This window comes from Gymnodraco acuticeps, unplaced genomic scaffold, assembly GCF_902827175.1.
Source record: "Gymnodraco acuticeps unplaced genomic scaffold, fGymAcu1.1, whole genome shotgun sequence".
NCBI lineage: Eukaryota > Metazoa > Chordata > Actinopteri > Perciformes > Bathydraconidae > Gymnodraco > Gymnodraco acuticeps.
The window spans coordinates 222367-245999 of NW_022990292.1; the positions used below are offsets into that span (position 1 = coordinate 222367).

The window sequence follows — 23633 nt, forward strand, 5'->3', positions numbered from 1 at the left end:
TGTGGAGGTGTGTTACGGCTTATTGTGGTGAGTCTAATGAGCCGCACAATTAGAGTAGACTTCATGTTCAGTAGTTTGTGAGCTGAGTGTCAAACAGAATAAATCAGTGTGATTAGTGACGGCTGCTGCAGTACGAGGAGAGGAGGAAGGAGAAAGAGAGAGAGAGAGGGAGAGAGGGAGGAGAGAGGAGAGAGAGAGAGAGAGAGAGAGAGAGAGAGGAGAGAGGAGAGGAGAGAGGAGAGGGAGAGAGAGGGAGAGAGAGAGAGGGAGAGAGAGAGAGGGAGAGAGGGAGAGAGAGAGAGGGAGAGAGAGAGGGAGAGAGAGAGAGGTGGGATCTTCCTCTCGCTCTACAGTATGTGATCTGCTGCATTTCTCTACAATACCATTCCTCTGTCTCTCCTCCACTCGCTCTGTAATCTCTGCCACAACACATCTCTCTCTCCCTTTCTCTCTCTCTCTCCCACCCCCCACTCTCCCCCTCAGTGAGGATGACATCCCCAAATTTGATGAACCAGCGAAGCTCTCATTCTGGCTGGTGGCTTCCCAGGGAGACCCCACATGATCGGGCTTACTGGACGAGGAGGTGCCGTATCTGAGTAGCTTCGGAGAAAAGCTGTCAGCTGTAGCAGTCTCTGAGTAAGTCTGTGATATTCTACTTATTATTCAGATAGAGAAAGAAAGGAGGGAGGGGGGATGTGTGTGTTTTCCTGCGTTGTTGTTGTTGTTTCCTCCATGTCAGCATGTTGGAGCAGACTGAAAGTGCAGCGGAGGGTTCACAGAGTGATGAGATAGCGTTGGTAGTTTGTATGCAGCGGCTGTGTCTTGTCTCTGTTCTCGGTCACGACACTGAAATGCTGTGTTTGCCCAGCTCTCTTCCTGCAGCCTGCTCTCATACAGATGCCTATCACTCCTCGGGGTGGAGTGCAAACTCTGTGCTGTTTTTTAAATAGTCATAATAAGAGAAATGCAGAGGAATCAGATTATTGTACACCAAGACTGGGGAAGTTTTGAAGTTGATCTGGATGTCTATGATAAGCAGGTGTCGTAGATGCAAAATAGTGCACACCCACTCAGAATTCTGAAAAAAGTCAACATTCTGAAAGAGAGTCAATCTTTCTGAGAAAAAAGTTAAAATGTTGAGAAAAAATTTCAAAAATCTGAGAAAAGTCGACATTTAAAAAAAGTCAGCATTCTGACAAAATGTCAAAATGCTGAGAAAAAAAGTAAAATAATGCGAAAAAAAGTAAAAATTATCTGAAAAAAGTCAGAATGCTGTTTAGTCCATCTCTTTTCCCGTACTCTCATCCAGATGCCTATCACGTTTTGGGGTGGAGTTAAACCTCTGTGCTGATTTTAAATAGACTTAATAAGAATAATAAAAGTGAAAATTCTGAGACAAAAACTCCAAAAAAAAATTCAAACTGTGCTGTTTTTTAAAAAGTGCACAACCATTAAGAATTCAATAAAGTCAAAATGCTGAGAATTATTTTTCAAAAATCAGAGAAAAAAGTTCTGAGAAAACATAAAAATTTGATTGATATTGATATACTTTATTAATCCCGTTGGGAAATTGTTTCTCTGCATTTGACCCATCTTATTGTTAGGAGCAGTGTGCTGCCATTTTGAACGGCGCCCGGGGAGCAGTGTAGGGAACGGTGCGTTGCTCAGGGACACCTCGGTAGCACTTGGTCTTGCCGGGACTTGAACTGGTGACCTTCCAGTATTCCAAATATTCTGACAAAAGTCAAAATACTGAGAACATTTTTCAAAGATCTGAGAGAAATATTCTGAAATAAGTCTAAATTCTGAAATAAGTCTAAATTCTGAGAAAAGTCCAAATTCTGAGGAAACATTTCAAATGTCATGGGTGGACTTCAACATATTGATTGATTGTCATAATGAGACTTTTTTTCTGAGAAATCAGACGATTGTACACCAAGAATCAGGATGTCTATTATAAGCAGGGGGGTTCCCAGATGCTCGCTGTAAGCCTTCAGGTGGGAAGGGGATTAAGTTGTCTGGGATGTGAGATTCTCGGTTGTAAAAAGTGTGACAAGATGAAGACTGTGGTTGGAGGAAAGTATCTCTATGGTAACAGCAGGTTTTTCAAAGGGTGGAGGAGAGGTGGTCTTTCTGCTTCTTTCTGCTGCCTCTTCAGCTTGATCGGGTATTACAGAACTTACTTCTCAAGCAGAACAAAACAGAATTTTAATGAAGAGATAGTTGGAGAGACACAGCAAATGATTAATAGATGGATGTTTTGACGGATGGAGGATGGGAGTATATAGCAGGACTGTCTTCAGTGGTCTAAACAAACTAATTGATTCATTGATTTAATCGACAGATCTGTTAAGCTGAAATTCTCTGCACAACATTTAGCAAATTAACCACTTTAAATCTTGTGTTTACTAGAAATATGCTCATGAGTTTATAGAAATAAACATGTTAAAATGTATAACGAATCACCTATGTGCTAAAGAAATCTTAGGCGACTAAATACATTTTACGTTATTGTATTTTTACTAAGTGAGTGGGTCAGAATTCAGTTTAGAGATGTCCCGCCCCTTAGCCTATCACGTACATTGTGTTGGAGCGCTAGCCAATGAGCGCAAGTGATACATAGCCATACATAGCGATACATAACGATTAGGGCTGTCAGTCGATTAAAATAGTTAATCGCGATTAATCGCAAATTAATCGCACATTTTTGATCTGTTCTAAATGTACCTTAGAGGAATATTTTTCAAGTTTTTAATACTCTTATCAACATATGAGTGGACAAATATGCTTTATGCTAATGTTTATTATCATTTGAACAATGACAAATATTCTCATGAATACTAAACACAACGACCTCTGAACATTACAAATATTCGCCTCAATTCAACCTGGAACCTCTCATTCAATAATACAATACAAATGGTGTGTGTGTGTGTGTGTGCGCGTGTGTGTGTGTGTGTGTGTGTGTGTGTGTGTGTGTGTGTGTGTGTGTGTGTGTGTGTGTGTGTGTGTGTGTGTGTGTGTGTGTGTGTGTGTGTGTGTGTGATGGATCGTTGGAGCTATGTGCAACTCAAGGCATATGTTCGAACGGGAGCTGCCTGGACGCTGCAATCATGTTGCGCTATCCGTGCTGAGTGTGCTGACTTTTCGTACAATGTCCCACTGTCTGGCTTCCTGCATGAAGTCAAGTGCTCGGCGCAGTTGTGGCGAAATGTCGCTCCTCTGTTTTCATTTAAACAGCTCCATATCCGTTAGCGCAGCTAGCTAGCCCCAGATGCTAACAACAACAATGCACGTAAGGTCTCTCTCTCGCTCGCTCGGGCCACACATACACACACCCTCCCGGTCCTCCCAACAGCCAGTCGGTGCCTGCCGGTGAGTGTGGAAGTGTGGTCTGCCACAAGCGGGCGGCAGGAGCGGGGCTGTCAGCATCAGCTTGTAGATGGTATTTTAAACTCGATGCGCTCTGAAACTACGGGGCGGCCGAGGAAAAAAAATACACATGCGTTAATCGCGTTAAAATAATTAGTGGCATTAATTTGTTGCGTTAACGCGTTAATAACGCGTTAACTTGACAGCCCTAATAACGATACATAGCCATACATAGCCATACATAGCCATACATAGCCATACATAGCCATACATAGCGATACATAGCGATACATAGCCATACATAGCCATACATAGCCATACATAGCGATACATAGCGATACATAGCGATAGCGATACATAGCGATAGCGATATATAGCGATAGCGATACATAGCGATACATAGCCATACATAGCCATACATAGCCATACATAGCGATACATAGCGATACATAACGATACATAGCGATACATAGTGATACATAGCGATACATAGTGATACATAGCCATACATAGCGATACATAGCGATACATAGTCATACATAGCGATACATAGCGATACATAGCAATACATAACGATACATAGCCATACATAGCCATACATTGCGATACATAGCGATAGCGATACATAGCGATACATAGCGATACATAGTGATACATAGCCATACATAGCGATACATAGCGATACATAGCGATACATAGTGATACATAGCGATACATAGCGATAGCGATACATAGCGATACATAGCGATACATAGTGATACATAGCGATACATAGCGATAGCGATACATAGCGATAGCGATACATAGCGATACATAGCCCATACATAGCCATACATAGCCATACATAGCGATGACACTATTTTCAGGAAGTAAACTAAGGAGTCCAATGGAGGAGTTTCAGGCAGGGGGGAACACAGGGGTTTGAGCCTTTGCAGACCATTTACATGCCGGGAAACAGCCCAAAAAGCACAATAGAGCCTCTTTTAAAAGTATATGTAGTGACGAAAAAGGTACACTATTTCCCTTTAAATTGTAGAGTAGATGTATGAAGTGGCATGGAAGGATAATACTGATAACAAGTGGGTAAATATGGCTCTAAAGCTGAATGCTGTGGCACCTGTACCTCAAGTTGACAGAATTTCACACTCTACAAAAGTATGCTGAGCACTTGGAAAAGCACTCCATCATTATATCACAAATGCAAAAGACAAAGAGGACCAGTGGGCTTTTAAAGGAGGCTTCTGGGAAAAGGACACTTGAGGATATGGAGCTCTCATCACAACTCAAACCTTCATCGACACGTCTGTAATGCAGAGAATATCCTCTCTCTTTCTTTTTGACAGCGCACAGGTGTGTCTCGTTTCCTCTGTTGCACCCAACAGCAATTTAATCTGCCTCCACAAACAGGTAAACAGATTAAAATAAACAACAACAGATGTGACTCCTGGAAAACTTTTAGAGTACAACCTATACTTATACAACCTGCTTTTCAAATTATATTATCCAGTTGGTGCACATGTTACTTTGGATGAATAAACAGATATTAAAGTGCACTCTTTTGCTATGAGAAAACTGCTATAATGGAGAATACTTGTTGATTGAAATAATGAAAGGATATCATTTTTTCACAAAAGGAACCAAAATAAAAAAGGGAATGACAGCTACATTTGAACTGCAGTGTTTTGCAGTTTTACTGTATTTCAAAACCTTATGGCAGTATCATCACAGTCTATTGCGACTTGTTTTTCGTGCAGATATCGTACATATGAGAAGATTAGGGCAATGTGTGATTTTTTTTCTTGAGATCTGACCAATCTGAATTTTGAAAAGTTACCTTTTTTCAGATTTTATTTCAGAATTTGTAATTTTTTAAAAGGTCCCATGTCATGGCCATTTATAATGATCATAATTCCATTGTTGAGGTCTACTAGAATAGATTTACATTGTTCCATTTTTTGGTTTCTCAAACAGCATCTCTGTAAAGTATGTGTATTCACTCTCTGTCCTACACGGCTTGTTGGAGCTCCTGCCCCCCCCCCTCCCTGTGAGCCCACTGTGCTCTGATTGGTCAGCTCGCCCACTCTGTTCTGATGAGTCTACCATAGGGCTGAACGATGAATCGATTTTAAATCGAAATCGCGATTTTAAATGATGCGATTATTAAATCGCAAAGCCTGCGATTTTTTTTTAACATTTTTTTTCTTTTTTTACATTTTTTTTTTTTTACATTTGTTTGTTCTTCTTGTGTGTCAGTCATCCACACCAATCATAAGTGCTGTGCTCCACATGTACTAGTCATTGTTAACCAATCAGAAGTGGCCCATGATCGAAGGTGATAGACAGATTGATCCAATCACCTGCCAAGTATTTTTGAAAGTGCCTGCCTTTTCCAAATGGCTTCCAATGGAGCTTTCCTAGATGGTTTCTGAGTCAGGTTAGTAATGCTCCATCACATGTTTCTATTACAGGGTGGATCTTAAACTGAAGCTTGACTTTAAAGCAACCCAACGGAAGTTTCATGTAAGTTTAGTTCTTTCACTAAAGTAGCTCGGGCTGCGGGGGTGCTAGAGACGGGAGCACGTTGATACGACCTTCCTAGCCGGAGATATGGCCGCATTTTACAATAAACTTCCGTTGGGTCGCTTAAAAACAAATATCTCAAATCGCAATCGCAATGTTTGTTCAGAAAAATCGCAATTACATTTTTTCCCAAAATCGTGCAGCCCTAGACCTCCACCGTTACAGCGGAACATCAGTGATTATGTGTTACAATGGTGTTTGTTAGCAACCAGAAAATGACACCAGTAATGACAAACAGATGAGAATGCTGCTGGGGTCTGGGTGCCATGTTGGCGGGACGTTGCGGGGCTCGCTGCTCCTCCGCCCTTTGAGGCTCGAGGAGCTGACAGTGTGAGCTGGATTACTGGTGTTGCTTCCTGGTTGCTCCGCGGAGTTCAGGCTGAGCAAGTGTGTGTGTGTGCGGATTGGTCAATTTGGATTTAGCGACGTCAACCTGCCCTGGAAGAAAAAATGGAAAAATCCAAATGTCCAACGAGGCGTTCTGGGGCAGCAGACAGTTCTGGGGGCAGCAAGCAGGTCTTCTCTGTGTTAGAGTTGTACTCGCTACAGGGTGTACTTTGAGGGTTTGTGACTCTGCAGACCGTTTACATGCAGAAAAAGCTACATAACACAAGGGGACGGGTGATAACCAGAAAAGCACGACATGGGACCTTTGAAAGACTTTTTCTGAATTCTAACTTTTTTAAAGAAATATTCTTTTTTTTCAGAATTTGGACTTTTTTCAGAATTTGGACTTTTTGACTTTTCTTCAGAATTCTGACATTTTACTTAATTTTGACTTTTTTTCCTAATTCTGACTTTTTTTCCTAATTCTGACTTTTTTCCTAATTCTGACTTTTTTCCTAATTTTGACTTTTTTCCTAATTTGGACTTTTTTCCTAATTCTGACTTTTTTCCTAATTCTGACTTTTTTCATAATTCTGACTCTTTTACATCATTTTGATTTGTTTTCAGAATTTTTACTTTTTACTCAGAATTTTGACTGAGACTAAGTCAAGGATGAAATATGATGTGATGATATGTGTATATGTGGAGAGGATGGGCTGAAAGTAAGGCTCCTTAATTTAACCAAAACGTCCAGAACTCTGCCGCCAGGCTTCTCACCCACACCAAGCCATGGCACCATATCACCCCCACCCTCATCCTCCTACATTGGCTGCCGGTCAAGTCCCGGATTCAATACAAAACTTTCATCCTCACGTACAAATCCCTCCATACCCTCGCCCCCCAGTACTTATCGAACCTCCTCCATCCCTACACCCCTTCTCGGAGTCTGCGGTCCTCAGACACGGGCCTGCTCTCCATCCCCCGCTCTCGCCTCCGAACTGTTGGTGACAGGGCGTTCAGTGTTGCGGCCCCCACCCTCTGGAATGCACTTCCTGCCGAGATCCGTAATGCTGCCTCCCTGGACATCTTCAAATCATCACTAAAAACACACCTGTTCACCCTGGCCTTCGGGCCCGAGCCCTTTTCTGGTCCCCCGGCTTCCTTTATTTATTTCTTTGGTTTGCCCGTTGATTGTCTTTTTGTTTTGTTTGTCCACCATGTGACCTTGGGTCCCTTGAAAGGCGCTATATAAATATCATTTATTATTATTATTATTATTATTATTATTATTATTATAATCATGATGATTTTGATGAATATGGGCTGAGACAACACATCGCAATATCCATTAATTAAATGCAAAATATTTAGTTTTGAACCTTCTGATTAAATTACAAGAGCACATCTCCACTTTCATGTTGAGCTGCATGTACATTCCCACTAAAATATTTTCATAAATATAACACCTTAAGTGCTTTTTCATTTTACCGGTTTTCTCTCTCTTGTATATTTCTGCAGCCACAACATTAGGGATTTCTAAGCGGAGCATGCATTCGAAATTTGAAAACCACAGTTAAAAAATGTTCATTTAAATCGTGAGAAGCCCAAATCATGTTGGCGATTAATATTTGATTAGATGTTGAAAGAAGGGTTGGGGTTTGTGAGCTTGTTTTTTAGAGAGCTGTTCCACTTTGGGGTCGGATCAGTCTCAAAAGAAAATAAATGCACACAGAAGGATACACAAATGTAATTCCGGATTTATATAGAAATGTCTCCATCCACACACTTTTTTTTGTGAATCTCTCTGCATTTGAGTGTGAATCTCTCTGCATTTGAGTGTGAGAGATTCACACTCGTGCCACAACATTAGGGATTTCTAAACGAAGCATGCATTCGAAATATGATAAACACAGTTCAAAAGCGTTCAATTCAATCGTGAGAAGCCCAAATCATGTTGGCGATTAATATTTGATTAGCTGTCCATTAAGCCCCTGTCACACTGTCCCGAAATTGACACCCGATGGACACACGATAAAGGAAATGTTTAAATTCGGCTGTGATCGTAGCAACATCGGGCCATTCGTGAGGGCATCTAAGCCATCGTATGACCGCCGGTGGAGTTTCTCAGGCTCCGGCAGCAACTTCGTGAGTGGCAACTTCGTAAGGCACTCGTGAGGGCATCTTGTCAAGTCGTGTCATCTTCGTGTTATCATCGGTGCATTCGCCCTCACTCTGATCGGGGCGAATGCCCGATGGCACAGATGATAACAAGATGCCCTCACGATGGCCTTACGAGGAGCAAAATGGACACACGAATTCAACACGAAAATTAACCTTCTCAAGGTCCTTCGGCAATTTTTTGGCATGCCAAAGATTTTGCCACCGCTCACGAAGTTGCTGCCTGAACCTGAGAAACTCCACCGGCGGTCATACGAAGGCTTAAGATGCCCTCACGAATGGCCCGATGTTGCTACGATCACAGCCGAATTTGAACATTTCCTTTATCGTGTGTCCATCTGGTTGTTTTATTGCACAACAAAATCATGTAAACATATTATGTAAATAACCCAATTTGTGTTCTGTGAAACTGAAAAGGATATAATATATTATTTTGAAGGCAAGTTGACAGGAAGTTGTTGTTGCTATGGAAACAACATGACGGAGAAAACTTAATATCTTCTACATATAAAGACGGAGAAAGTAAAGAACAAAGTCGGAAATATCAGTACAGTATCATAGTACTTTAACATAATTGTTTGTGTTACTTTCATTGCAGTTGTATGTCTTAAATGTAATGTAAATGTTGCCTTTGTGTGTGGTTCGGGGCCATCTTCGTGCAAAATTCACAATTCAATATTCGTGTGTCCATCGGGTGTACATTTCGGGACAGTGTGACAAGGGGCTTTAGACTAAAACCACCAGACTCAGAGACAGTTTCATCCCACAGGCCATGAGACTGTTAAACACCTGCACTTTTAAAAGAACATCCATAACATTCATCTGTTTGCAACTCATATCAATATTCCAATTACTTGTACATAGACACTATTTCTATTCTATTGTATTTGTGTTTACTTGCGTTATTTTATCTGTTTTATTGTGTTGCACTGTTGGAGGAGCCTGGGACCTCAGATTGTCATCGTCATAGAGAGCTGCAAAAGATTCAAGGCTTTTATGGCCATTTGTACAGTTTCAAATGTTTTACTTACAAATAAATGTTATTTGTTGTTATTGTCAAAATACTTAAAATAATGTTTTGGGTTGTTCATTTATAGTTAATATCTGTAATTCTACCGGATTTTGCAAGTTATTTAAAAAAACATGATAATTACTATAATATTGTTTTTGCAGTGTAGCTGAAAGGGGGTTGGGGGTGGTGAGCTTGTTTTTGGAGAATAAGCTGTTCCAGTAGTGTTGCAACAGGTGTGTGATTCACCGCCACCCACAGCTCTATAGCATCACCTCTGGCCTCTGGTCACCTTCAGACTGAATGTAGAACAACACCATGACTGGGATGCAACTCCTTCCTCTTCCTCCTCCTCTTCAACCACTCTGACTCACACAGCATCACATTATTCAGCCCACGATAAAGAGCAAATGTTCCTCTCAATGTTTCTGTTCTCAGGAACAAACAGCAATTGTTCGAAATATTCCTGATTGTAATTATATTGCTTGCCTAAAAAAAGGAACACCCATTTTGAATGATATTAGCTGTTATCAGTGGTTATCACTACCATGCCAATATGGGAAACAACTGCACCTACTATGTTGTAGAAGTGAAAGTGAAACTTAAAAACAATGAGTTTGTACTGACTGAAAACGTCCCTCTTTAAACATAGACTTAACAACTTGTTTAGGGTCAGCCAAAAAAACCCCGCAAATTTAGGCAACAAACTTAAATGTCTTTGCATTTAGGCAACAAACTAGAATCATAGGTTAAGGAATCCAAACTAGAATTTGTTTAGGTTTAGGGAACTAAACTAATATCTTAATATTTAGGGAACAAAACTAGAATCTTTGCGTTGAGACAACACAACTAGAATCTTGACATTTAGGGAACTAATATTGAATCTTAACGTTTAGGGAACTAATATTGAATCTTAATGTTTAGGGAACTAATATTGAATCTTAACATGTAGGGAACTAATATTGAATCTTAACGTTTAGGGAACTATCTTAACGTTTAGGGAACTAATATTGAATCTTAACGTTTAGGGAACTATCTTAACGTTTAGGGAACTAATATTGAATCTTAACGTTTAGGGAACTAATATTGAATCGTAACGTTTAGGGAACTAATATTGAATCTTAACGTTTAGGGAACTAATATTGAATCTTAACGTTTAGGGAACTAATATTGAATCTTCACATTTAGGGAACTAATAGGGATGTAACGATATACCGAATATTGCGGTATCGCGGTAAATAAACGTCCCAATACCGTCGTGAGACTGACAAAATCTACCGCTATAAAACATACAGACATGTATTGATCTGTACGGCAAAGTACGGTTTGGAAACTATATCATTTCCTTTTGGAGGGCATGCATAACACGGCATAACACCAGAGCCTCGCTGCGGGGAAACGTTGGCGCTGTTCCGAGTTTGTTCTAATCTGTCAAAATGACAGATTAGAACAAACTTCCAGCACTGGTAGTACTATAGGTACAAAAACACTGGTTTTCTTGTTCCAGTCTGTTACTGTCACTTTGTTTTTGACACTTTAAAATACTGCTCTCCTACTAAAATGCTGTACAAATCAGATTTATTATTTAATAAAGAAACATTTTCCGAGTAAAAAACATTTTTATTGAAAAAAGAAAATTTTATTTAATTTGTTTTTCCTTTATTATTCAATATCGCGATAAATACCGTACCGTGGACTTGTTATCGCGATATTATCGTACCGTGAGTTTTTGGTATCGTTACATCCCTAGGAACTAATATTGAATCTTCACATTTAGGGAACTAAACTAGAATATTTAAATTGAGGGAACTCAATTTGAATCTTTGTGTCTAGGTTACAAAACTAGGATAGGTATGTTTAGGGAACACAACTAGAATATTTACTCTAAGGGAACTAAACTAGAATGTTTCCATTTAGGGAACTAATGTAGAATCTTTATGATTGGGCAACTAAAGTATAATTTATTCAGGATAATGCAACAATACTAGAAATGCCTTTATGTTTAGCGAAAAACGTATTTCATGAAAAAGTAAGGTAGTGGTTTGAGTCTCATGCATCAGCCCCAAACGCCACTCTTTATGTAGTTTATCGCTTTTAGACTACATCACCTGATAACTCTTATTTAATTGCTGGTAACACTTATGTATGTGTTAACGTATCTTATGACGGAAACAAGGTTATGAACAGAGTACGAGTATCAGTCAAACAGTTTTCCCTGTCATTTCACTGGAGCCTTTAAGAGAATAGCTATTGCTGATTGCTTTCAGAGAGCTCATTATTGCAGGAGGGGTCCAGCTGCTCAGTCTGTGGATCGGCTCATTATGGGCAGTCGGATAGCACTCATCCTGAGAGGAAGACAGCCAGATCTGAGTCCCATCTGCTGCCATGCTAGGATGGCACCCTGAGACTCACTCTGACTCTGGCTGGCTGTTGAGGAAGTTCAGCTCATTGTTAAAACCTGTTAAACCCGAGCCTGTTTTTCAGGTCTCAGGCTCGAAAATGACATTCCCAAATGACCATATCTTCCCTTCTAAAAGGGTTAAATTAATAATCTTTTTTCTCAAAGCAAGGTTACACCTGTGAGTTCGATGTAGAAGTGTCAGAATCAATACAGATGTTTTTATTTTAAAGTACATTCAGATTGAACACAGTAAAAAAATGTGAATTATTGTGTCCGTCCAAAAAAATCGTTTTACTTATAGTGAAAACCAGTGGTGTAGTGGGCGTTGGACGCGGGGGTACGCCGTACCCCCACTTATTTGGAGCATGATCTTTTTTTTAATAGTCTAATTTACAGTGCTTCTCAAAGTGTGGTCCGCGGACCACTGGTGGTCCGTGAGCGCCCCCTAGTGGTCCGTGAGTATATTGGTAAAATTTCACATTTGAAATAAATAAATACATTTAAGTTTTCCGCACTCTCGCGGGAATATCTCCGCAATGGAGCGAGCTTAAGTTTCACTTTCAATTGCATGATATAGCCCAGATAAACACCTTCATCACACATGTGGCCACTTGTTTGTACCATTTTCAGGCGATTTGTAAAAAACGATGTGTTTTTGGATATTTGTGGAGTTAGGTGGTCCGCGAGTGTTTTTTTATTGGTTAAGTGGTCCTTGGTATGAAAGAGTTTGAGAAACACTGGTCTAATAAATATAAAATCATTGCCAGTCTTATCAGTTGCAAGTGTGTATTTGTTGTAATAATGACAAAAACATAATATATTTCACACTAATTATAATACAAAATAAAAACGATTTCCTTAAAGAATTATGATTCGTCATCACGCTCGTGACCCCGCGGCGAGCTGAGGGTGTGCAGCTCGCCGCCTGCCAATTTTGCGGCAGCTCTTTCCCTCAGAACGCTAACGAAAAAGCTCTATAATGGCAGGCAAACATTTTTTACTTGACTTCTTTTCTAAAAAGAATATAATTCACAAGAAGAAAGAGGCTAGCAGCACCGAAGCTACAAGTGAAGCTGCTAGTAATACATCATCAGAAGAGCCGCCTAAAGACGTGGATAATGCTAGCTAACGTGCACGTTAGCTGCGCTAGCAACGTTCCCCTAGCTAGCTCAAGCTCACCTTTCCCAGAGGTAAGGACGGAGGAGATGTGGCGGAGGAAACAAGAGGCATACCCGTGGATAGACTGCAAAGCTGGGAAACTGGGCTGCAAAGTTTGTTCATCCATTTTGGATGTATCAGTCTTCAAAACGCAAAGTGTGTGTGTGTGTGTGTGTGTGTGTGTGTGTGTGTGTGTGTGTGTGTGTGTGTGTGTGTGTGTGTGTGTGAAAAGCAGCGCTGTCTGCTTATTTGCAATGTAGGCTTAATCAGAATTATGTCAAGTCCAGATTCAATGTTGTTTGCATAAGTAGGCGATATTTTTCTTATCGTTTATTTAATAAGTTAATTCCAGGAGAACTTTGGGAATTTTGTTTTACCCCTGTAGTTTCTGTGGACCTGTCTGCCCGTTTTGTGAGTGCACTGCTGTGGCATTGTTTGGGATTACCTAATTAAAAATAGCGTCCCCCCAGTAAAACAATCCCCACTACACCACTGGTGAAAACCACCCTTGAATGATGGGATGGTAGACTAAAAGCTTTAGGAATCCAAACTACAACATATAATAAGTACCCTGTATCAAGATTGATGCAAAACAAGTTAAATTTGACATTTTTAGAGAGATTTAGCAACAAAAACCCACTTTTGGGGTCATTTGGGTGGATTTGACCTATCTCTGGACCCCCTTGTTCGATTTTGCTGATTGACATCTCGTTATAACCGTCAGAGCCAATGGAATCGAAGGGATCTCCCACATACTCCTTATTTGGTAATGTGTGTGTGAGACTGCCGCATAGCCAAGACCGGAAGCTGCGATAACTCTGGTGGCTACCATTATCAGCTAACTTTTACCCTCCGATTTTTACATAAAAATGGAATTATGGATTATAAATTAAAAAAATGATTACCCAGAAACATTATCAACCTATGGATTAACCGATTCAGCCGCGTTTTTTCTGGTTTTAATGCCATTGAACAAGTCTTTTGATCAGATTGACAGCTACGGTGAGAGGATCTCCCGTAAAAGCTACGTAAAGGTACGTGTTGTGATGTCTGTGTTTGCTTCCCCTGTCGCGAGATCGGATCACTCAGTAATGATACTATATACCTAAATAATCTGTGGAACCTCAGCTTTAATCGGATATCTTGTATGTGCAGCTACGATAAGTAATAAGGGTATCTTTTATCTTGAGTTATGTGCCAAAGTGCGTTAGCATTTTTCGCTCAGGGGTCATTTAGATGCTTCTTATGAGACTTGTGTTTTGTTTTGGTAAAAATGGTTTGTATCGTCAGTTAGCTGAGATTATTCCCGTTAATCTGGTATAACACATTAATAGGTTCTTAAATATTAAGATCCCCTGAGACACAGTGTCGTGGAAAAAAAAAAGGACCTGCCGAGGGGGTCCTTGGGGCAGGTTTTAAGAAGTTTTCAACGCTAAATCATGGAGTAATGTCAACGGATATGTGTGGACTCAGGTCAATGGGACTCCAGTCAGCTCGACTCGCTGATTTGATGACTTGCAACGACTCCAAAAATGTTGTAAAATCTTCTGACCAACTGAAGAGAGCAACATCTTTCAGAAAACAACTGTAAAATGGTCACTAAAACAAAGCTCCATATCCCTACAGGGACTATAAAAAAATGCACACAGTAACAATTGTCATAGTGTGATGACTTGTCTGTCCATTTAATGCTTTTAGTTCATATGTAAAATATTGAACATGCTAAATATTGGCAAAGACAACATAACAATTGTCTGTGTAACATTGGCGGGAAATGGCATTGATATCTATCAGTCAATCTCTACTTTGCCTTGATTGGATGATTCATTAATTCATCAGCTGTTTGATTACACTGTAGTCTTGCTGTCAGTATTTCAGTATTTTTAAAGTGATGGAGATTAAATATCTTTTGAGACTAGATATTGTCTTAAGTGTCTTCTCCTGGTTTAATGTCTTTTTCTGAATTAACCAGACTGCTCTTGTTGTTATTTTATATTTTCCTCTAGCCACTTAGTCATTGTATCCACAATACTGATGACTGTTTATACATTTTATTGTGTGAATTTTGTAAAAGCACCAGTAGTCAATCCTCTAATATCGTCGGAATAATTACATTTATTTCAGACATATCGTGATATTGAATTTGATCCTAGTATTACCTTTATTTCTCTTCATAGAGACCAGATATCGCCGGTACGACTAGAGTTATTTGGGGCGAATTGACTTGACTTGACTTACCTAAGAAAAAATTACTTGGACCAAATGACTTGAGTCACATGTCTGGTTAGTAGTATCTCAGTACATATGTAAGAGATTCATAAGTGGGTTCGAAGCTCTAAAAGCCACCATGAGAAATGAACCCTCGACAAAATATGGTCTCATGGTCTCACCTGCAAGGTTTAAATGTTTCAGAGCCACACCTTGAATTGGTTTTACTGTAGATCCAGAACAATTTGACATGTTATCTAAACCAGACACCTGTTAATGTTCTTCCAGGCTGAAGATCAGCAGGTTGCAGGATAAATGTTACCTCAGCTAACACGCTGCTCATGCAATCGTCACCCGTTAGACGCCACCTGCTCCAACATGATGTCCCGCTGATATAACATGAATACCAGGCAGTCTTCTGATGCAGCACATTCTGTGAGGCCTGCTGTGTGACTGAACAACTCACCCCTCAAATGACCCTCCAAACAAAATGATTACATCAGTGACATTTCTGGGCAAATATTAGCAAGCACCAGCGTCATCTCTGGAGACTCGTGATGTCCGTTTATTTATCAGTCTGCTTGGCTTTGTTTTTGAAGCAGATGCTACTGATGTGATCTTCTGGGCAGCAATTGGATGGTCAAAGAGAGTTAACACAATAAATTGGTGCAGGAATGAGTCCCTAAATTGTGAATTGAGTCAGTATTTTACCACTTCCTGTCCCCTCGTCTGGAAGTCAATGGTTTTCTGAATATGTTTTTGGTTGTTAGCTTGAAATAAGGTCTGTGGTTAACACAAGTTGAAGAGATTTAAACGTTTTGTTCTACGACATAAAATACGTCAGTAAATACCCTACTGTTGAATTTAAAAACAGAGGTTGCTAACTAGTGTCTAAATGAGACGACTGAACGTCATCACGCCCAACATTAGCCACCTTTAGCTTAGCGGTGGTGACGTGAAGTCATGTGAACGTGCTGTAGTTCCTTCATAGCCCAACATTAGCCACCTTTAGCTTAGCGGTGGTGACGTGAAGTCATGTGACCGTGCTGTAGTTCCTTTACAGCCCAACATTAGCCACCTTTAGCTTAGCGGCGGTGACGTGAAGTCATGTGACCGTGCTGTAGTTCCTTTATAGCTCAACATTAGCCGCCTTTAGCTTAGCGGTGGTGACGTGAAGTCATGTGACCGCGCTGTAGTTCCTTTATAGCCCAACATTAGCCACCTTTAGCTTAGCGGTGGTGACGTGAAGTCATGTGACCGTGCTGTAGTTCCTTCATAGCCCAACATTAGCCCACTTTAGCTTAGCGGTGGTGACGTGAAGTCATGTGACCGTGCTGTAGTTCCTTTATAGCCCAACATTAGCCACCTTTAGCTTAGCGGTGGTGACGTGAAGTCATGTGACCGCGCTGTAGTTCCTTTATAGCCCAACATTAGCCACCTTTAGCTTAGCGGTGGTGACGTGAAGTCATGTGACCGTGCTGTAGTTCCTTTATAGCCCAACATTAGCCGCCTTTAGCTTAGCGGTGGTGACGTGAAGTCATGTGACCGTGCTGTAGTTCTTTATAGCCCAACATTAGCCACCTTTAGCTTAGCGGTGGTGACGTGAAGTCATGTGACCGTGCTGTAGTTCCTTTATAGCCCAACATTAGCCACCTTTAGCTTAGCGGTGGTGACGTGAAGTCATGTGACCGCGCTGTAGTTCCTTTATAGCCCAACATTAGCCACCTTTAGCTTAGCGGTGGTGACGTGAAGTCATGTGACCGTGCTGTAGTTCCTTTATAGCCCAACATTAGCCACCTTTAGCTTAGCGGTGGTGACGTGAAGTCATGTGACCGTGCTGTAGTTCCTTTATAGCCCAACATTAGCCACCTTTAGCTTAGCGGTGGTGACGTGAAGTCATGTGACCGTGCTGTAGTTCCTTTATAACCTAATGTTGTCTTTTTACTTCAAAAATCATTATCCTGGAGATTATCCTGTTGAACAAAACATATAATTAACTTATATTTGCCACAGTAATATTTGCAAGTCAACTGTAGCCCTCGTGTTTGCAAAGATACGTAATCTCTGCACCACTCTTTACAGCACAGTGAAAAACAGATAATATATGATAATACTCAATAATGCAGCAGTAAATCCACACTGGAGTGCTTATGAGTGGAGCGTGTTACTGTAGGGAGGAGTGGGAGGTGAGCTCTGCTTTTAATAGACTTTTTCCCTCTGCCGCTCATTCTGCTGGCTGCCTCACCGTCACAAGAGCTGCCAAATATATCCAGCGGTGGTAAAAGAAGAGCTGTTGTGTGAACACAGGCGAGCTATTTATAGCCTCGCCGTTAAGCGAGAATATGAGTGCGGATTTGGTCAGCAGCACAGTATGTTTCTCCTGTGAACAACATATTCTGTCTGCTAGTCATCTGTGAATAAGTGTTATATGTCTTCCCTGGCTGATTGCTAATTACTGTGGTGTTAGTCAGTGTTGTGATTTGCTTTTGAAATATCATTAATAAGGACCCATTTACTTGATTAGCTATCAGTAATTAATGCATGTTTCAAATGTCTAGATCTACTGGATACTGTCTATCATGGAGTTTATTAGAAATACTCTCTTTATGCTTTTCTTGGATGTTTTCCATTTCCCCATCTTCAGATCTAATCATTGGCATAACATATACTTATTTATTTGTATATCTATAAGGCAATCCTTCCTATCTACGGACTATATCATACAAAATAAGTAAGATAAGTTAATGGCTCTGTCTGATTTTAATCACCATTCATATGTTAGGGCAGTATAAAAGTGGTCCTCCATTTTTGTACTTTTATGTCCGACTTGTGATTCAAATTGTTAAAACTTTAACACAATGCATTGAGAATTTCTGACACAAAGCAAGAAAAGGCCAAACTGCATTTGTTCTCAACTAACAGAGACCTCCCTGTTCTTATGATCAGAACATGTATACAAATAAGTAAGACCCTCAGAGGAACATTATCGTAGGCAGATAGATGTCAAAAAGCTATGTTAGCTTGCTGTTGCTGCACTTTTTTCTGCTTATTGTTGTTATGAAGAATAAGCTAAGCTAATATATGCTAACATCAGCTGCCACTTGTTGCCATTGCCATAGAAATGTGAGTGGGCTTCATTCTCATCGTACATTCAACGGGGGTTACAACTAATTATGGACTTCAATATAGGAGAATATGGATTAAGTGATAAGTAATGATTATGACACAAACGCATGTCAGTATTAATTTTGGATGGCCTGCTATAGCAGATGTTGATGTTGTTATTGTAATGACGTTATTTACAGTGCACCCCCATGTCTGAAAGTGTCTTCTTTTTCATTTTGCTAAATAAATCAGTTTGAAATCCTTCACGGAAAAGTCCTTTGATATGAGAAGTGTGTAGTGAATGGGATATCTACCTACTATCCCATATTGAGTTAAATTAAGACTAAGTCTGTCCTAAACTGGGTAAAAGGACGTTTAAGTATTCTGCTTTTAATTTGTTTCAAAATAACCTGAATCTCCAGGAGCAGGTGTCTTGAAAAGCATTTCAAATGAGTTTAAATGAGTTATATAAAAGCACATCTGGCTGTAGATGTTTCCAACGTTTCAAATATCTTTTGCTTTCTTATCACCCTGTAATTTGTCTTCATTTTAAAGAGGCCCTATTAAGCAGGATTCAGGTTTCAGGAGAGGTTCATAAAGTCAGTTTTCCATCATGTTTCTCTCTCCTCTCTCCCACAGATCAGCCACTGCTTCCATCAACTCTCTGCAAACACCGTCTCCTCCGGATAAGTCTCATCGAAAAACACAAAACAGAACATTTCCAGACACATGTCACAGGTATTACTCTTCACATGGTAAGAGTTTGTTTTCACAAATCAGCCATCTGTTCGTCAGCTTGCAGTGTGTGTGTGTGTGTGTGTGTGTGTGTGTGTGTGTGTGTTTTGATGTATCTTGAAAGTCTGTATTATTCTCTGACTGTATGTGGTATTGGGGCAATCCTTGTTTCAGTTGTACAATCTACACTACAAACGACTAAAGTACAACAACTGCTAGGAAATATATATATTAATAAAAGGTAACATTATTTTCATGCAGGGGACAAGAATCGAACGATTAAACGCTTGAAAAAACGTCTTATTATTGATAATCAATTCTTACAAAACCTTTTGTGCAGAAATACTCCTGGTTTTTACCTCTATTGTGTAACAGAATGAAGGTTTTTAGCCATGGGACGTCTGGATCTGAAGTTATCAGACACAAGCTGAGCTAACGTTAGCGACAGCCAAACTGCATAATTTATTTTTTAATTTCAATGTAAAGCTGCTTTCGTCACCGTTTGTTTTGAGGATGTGAAGTCCTCTGTGGATAATTCATCATCTAGGACAGGGGGTCAAACTCAAACACACAGTGGGCCAAAATTAAAAAAACGGAACTAGTGGAGGGCCGGACTGGTTCAATGTTTATTGCAGAACTTATTGAAATGAACTTATTGCACATATTCAACCTGGAACTAACAAAGCTTAAATGATTGCCTATAAAAACAACATTAAATAATCAGCTGCATTCATTTCTTCTGGCTCTATCTGCAGCTTTTCCAGAGTCATTTCTTATGATTACATTTTCCCACAGGCCAACAACAGCTTCAACAAAACTATTCCCCTCAAAGAACAACCCAAACATGCCCTGTTGTCGTGAGAGAGAAAGTGCAGAAGGAAACATCCATTGAACTCAGTGTGCTGCTCTGTGATGCTAGCTCAGATACTTGGCATCTCATCTTGGGTGCAAGGTCATCAATGTTTGGGCTCAGGCTCTGAGCTGAGGAGACCCTCAGGATGGAGCGAAGGTGTGCGTGCAATATACCGGAGGGCCAGATCTAATAGGAATTAGAAATGATCCTGCGGGCCGAAATTAAATCCACCACGGGCCTGATTTGGCCCCCAGGCCTTGAGTTTGACACATGTGATCTAGAATAACCTCCTTCATGTCCAGATCTGAACTTACCAGTAAAACAACCGGACTAAATAATAGTGGCTACTCTGGGATGCCCGTTTAGATGCAAAGCTTCAGAGTAACACTGATTCTTCACTTAAAGTGGACCTATCATGCTATATTGGGCCATACCTATACAAAAGCATGTCTGTGAAGTGTTTTGCTTAAAACACCAAACAGATCCTCCGTTGTAGCCGTGCCTCATTCTGCTCAAACCCCTCTTTTGAAGCCCTGTTAGAGAAACAAGGATTTTGGGTCCTTAGCTTGAAAAAAAAAAAAGAGGAGGCGGAGCTAATGCCTGATCAGAATTCTACCGGAGATAAAGTTAAATTCTGCTGTTATGAAAACGCCACCCTGTTCTAAACCACATCAAGGATTATCTCTGAAACAGTATGGAGCTCAAATGCTTTTTCTCTTGCAGGTTTATCACAAGGTGAGTTCCTTTTTTTATTTCCTGCTTTTTAAACACATGTGCTCTCCAGTACAGGTTAGCTCTGAGTGTTAGCGAGGCTAATGTAAACAAAGACGAGATTACGTCCAAAACTCGTCAGGCATTGTTTCTGACAGCAACTTTCTGTGGGTCCGCCGACGTCACAGTGGATGGAAATCTGTATCCGCTCGTTGTACACCCGTTTTTAAAAGATTTGGGTACGGAGGAAAAGAGAGAGGGTTTTATTTTCTGACGCTGCGTGAGTTCCCCGACGCACCGGGGACACGTATTGATGTATAAAAGACATCACAAAGTGCATTTTGCATGATAGGTCCCCTTTAAAGCTGCTTTATTATTGCATTTTTCCAGTTCAAATCACCTGTTTTTGTCTTTTTTGGAAAATTATCTTTCTCTGAAAATACTTTGTCTCCTAGAAAAACCTCCTAAATGCGTGAATCTTATACTATCAGATAAACAAGCTGTTCATCAGTGGCAACTAGGCGCTCATCTCCCTCAGGGACGTCCGTGTTCAGCCGAGCTGCATTAAAGAAACTCTTGAAAACACTTTATTCAGTGTTCATCTCCATTTAAACCAGCGTAACTGTTAGCTGTTTGTTTCGGGGAGGAAGAGGCTTCTGTGGTTCATTCAGCTCCAATTATAAATCTCTCGTTTAATTAAATCGGAATCAGAACAGTGAGAAGCTGACAGCAAAGACTAACTCCCATGATCGTAGCAGAACATGACTTGTAGTGTGTGTTAGAAATAGGAAATCTTAGCGATGCCTTCCAGTAAAATAAGGTTGGATTCCCCATGCTGTGGCGCCGTGTTTCTGTGTGTGTGTGTGTGTGTTTTTTTGTGTGCGTGTGTGTGTGTATCTGCTTTCCAATGCTCCTCAGGCCGTAATGCTTTAAAGGCTCAGCTAATTGTATCATCAATTGCTACCACTGACATGTGCAGTCCTGTACACACACACACACACACACACACACACACACACCACACACACACACACACACACACACACACACATACACACACACACACACACACACACACACACACACACACACACACACACACACACACACACACACACACACACACACACCATGTATACATCACTTCAGGGGACATTACATTGACTTACATGCATTTCCTGGAGACTTATCCTAACCTTAACCATAACCAACACATGCCTAACCCTAACCCTTAACCTTACCCTAACCCTAACCCTAACCCTAACCCTAACCCTAACCCTAACCAAGTCTTCACCCTAAAATTAATGATTCCTCCAATTTGTCCCCATAAGGTAGGCGAGTCCCCACACGTGACTATGTAAACAGATTTAGGTCCCCACAAGTATAGTAATGCTAGGCCACACACACACATACACACACACACACACACACACACACACACACACACACACACACACACACACACACACACACACACACTCACACACACATCGCAAGTGGGGGCTGTACAAATATTGACATTTTAATCACAATTGAAATCGCAATAGTGACATATTCAAATAAATGCTAAAAATATCCTCTGAATGAAGTCGTGTGGAGCTGGAGATTTAATAAAATCTTTGTTTGCTACAGATCCTCTTAAAACATCGCACTATGATCAATTTAATATATATATTTTAATGAGAATTAAGATGCAAAAATGATCAATTTAACCCAATTTCAGGGTTGAAATATTACTGGAAATTAATCACAATTTGTCCTTTTTTTCAAATCCTGCAGCCATCGTCACGAATGCATTGTGACTCATACTGTTATTAAACCTTATCTACTTACATTTATAGGGACTAAAGAACTACTGAATGATCCTAAACTGTCAGAGAAAATTCAACTTGTATTTCTCATACTGATATTCTGAACAATCTGTGCTGTTGTATTTGCTGTAAAGTGTCTCTACTGTAGGCTATTTTTATTATATGTACAGCACTTTGGCTCCACCAAAAATCGTTTATAAATGTGCTATATAAATAAAACTTGATTTGATTTATACTTAAAGAGGATTTTCAGGACAACCGTCATTTCAAATGATATTGAGTTAATTAAAACAAAATAAAGAAAAGCAGCACTTAATAAGGACATAAAAACAAAGAAGAGGCAATACCAATGTACAAGTTATTAAAACCCTTAATTACTGAAAAACAAACAGTTAAATAGATACATGTGAAATGAAAGCAGGTAAGTAAAAAGCCTTAGAGGTGGGGTAGGTAATTCACTTCAGAAACACTTGTTATATTCCATGGAATGTTCTTAACATCCCGATAGAAATGAATACATTAAATGCTTTGACAATAAATCCATAAAGAAATATCATCAGTGGAAGCCGTGGCGCTGTAAAAAGCTCGACCAATCATCTGAGCCGGCTAAAGTAACTGGATGGCCTACCTGCCTGACAGCCTTCCATCTGGGCACAAACTTATCTCGTGCCCTCATTGGTCATGTGCTCGTTCGTGTGTGTTGGAGGAGGGGCTCTGTGAGGAAGTGGCAGATTTTTTCCGGCTGTGTATTTTCAAATTCTAGCGCACTCGAGCTGGTTTCTCCAACATTACCTACCTTTAACATTTAGCTAAAGATAGTTCATTTGACATTGAAAATACAGTCATGTAAAACAATAACAAGCTGAAGTTTTTAGTGATTCAATATCACATGTCCTAATTGTTTTTAGATTTTAAAGTGAGTGGCGTGTGTGTCGGTGTGCTCAGGTCGAGCAGGAGGTCTCTCTGGTGCAGAGGAAGATGTCTGACCTAGAGTCTGTGCTGCAGCAGAAAGACATCGAGCTGAAGGAGTCAGAGACCCAGAGGAGCATCCTGGAGCAGGACCTAGCCACCTACATCTCAGAATGCACTGTGAGCGCGCGAACACACACACACACACACACACACACACACACACACACACACACACAGACACACAGAACACAACACGACACACCACACACACAC

The 23633-nt window shown here is 40.3% G+C and overlaps 1 protein-coding gene across 1 annotated transcript in view; it reads left to right on the forward strand.

The window, feature by feature from the left end:
- Positions 1-372: 372 nt before the first annotated feature.
- LOC117549778 (citron Rho-interacting kinase-like) overlaps positions 373-23633 on the forward strand; it is a gene marked incomplete at its 3' end in the record, with an annotated part of 96322 nt that continues 73061 nt past the window's right edge. Inside the window, 3 exon segments of the mRNA XM_034221850.1 lie at positions 373-636; positions 18978-19076; positions 23394-23537. Of these exon segments, the coding sequence (XP_034077741.1) occupies positions 19068-19076; positions 23394-23537 (153 nt within the window).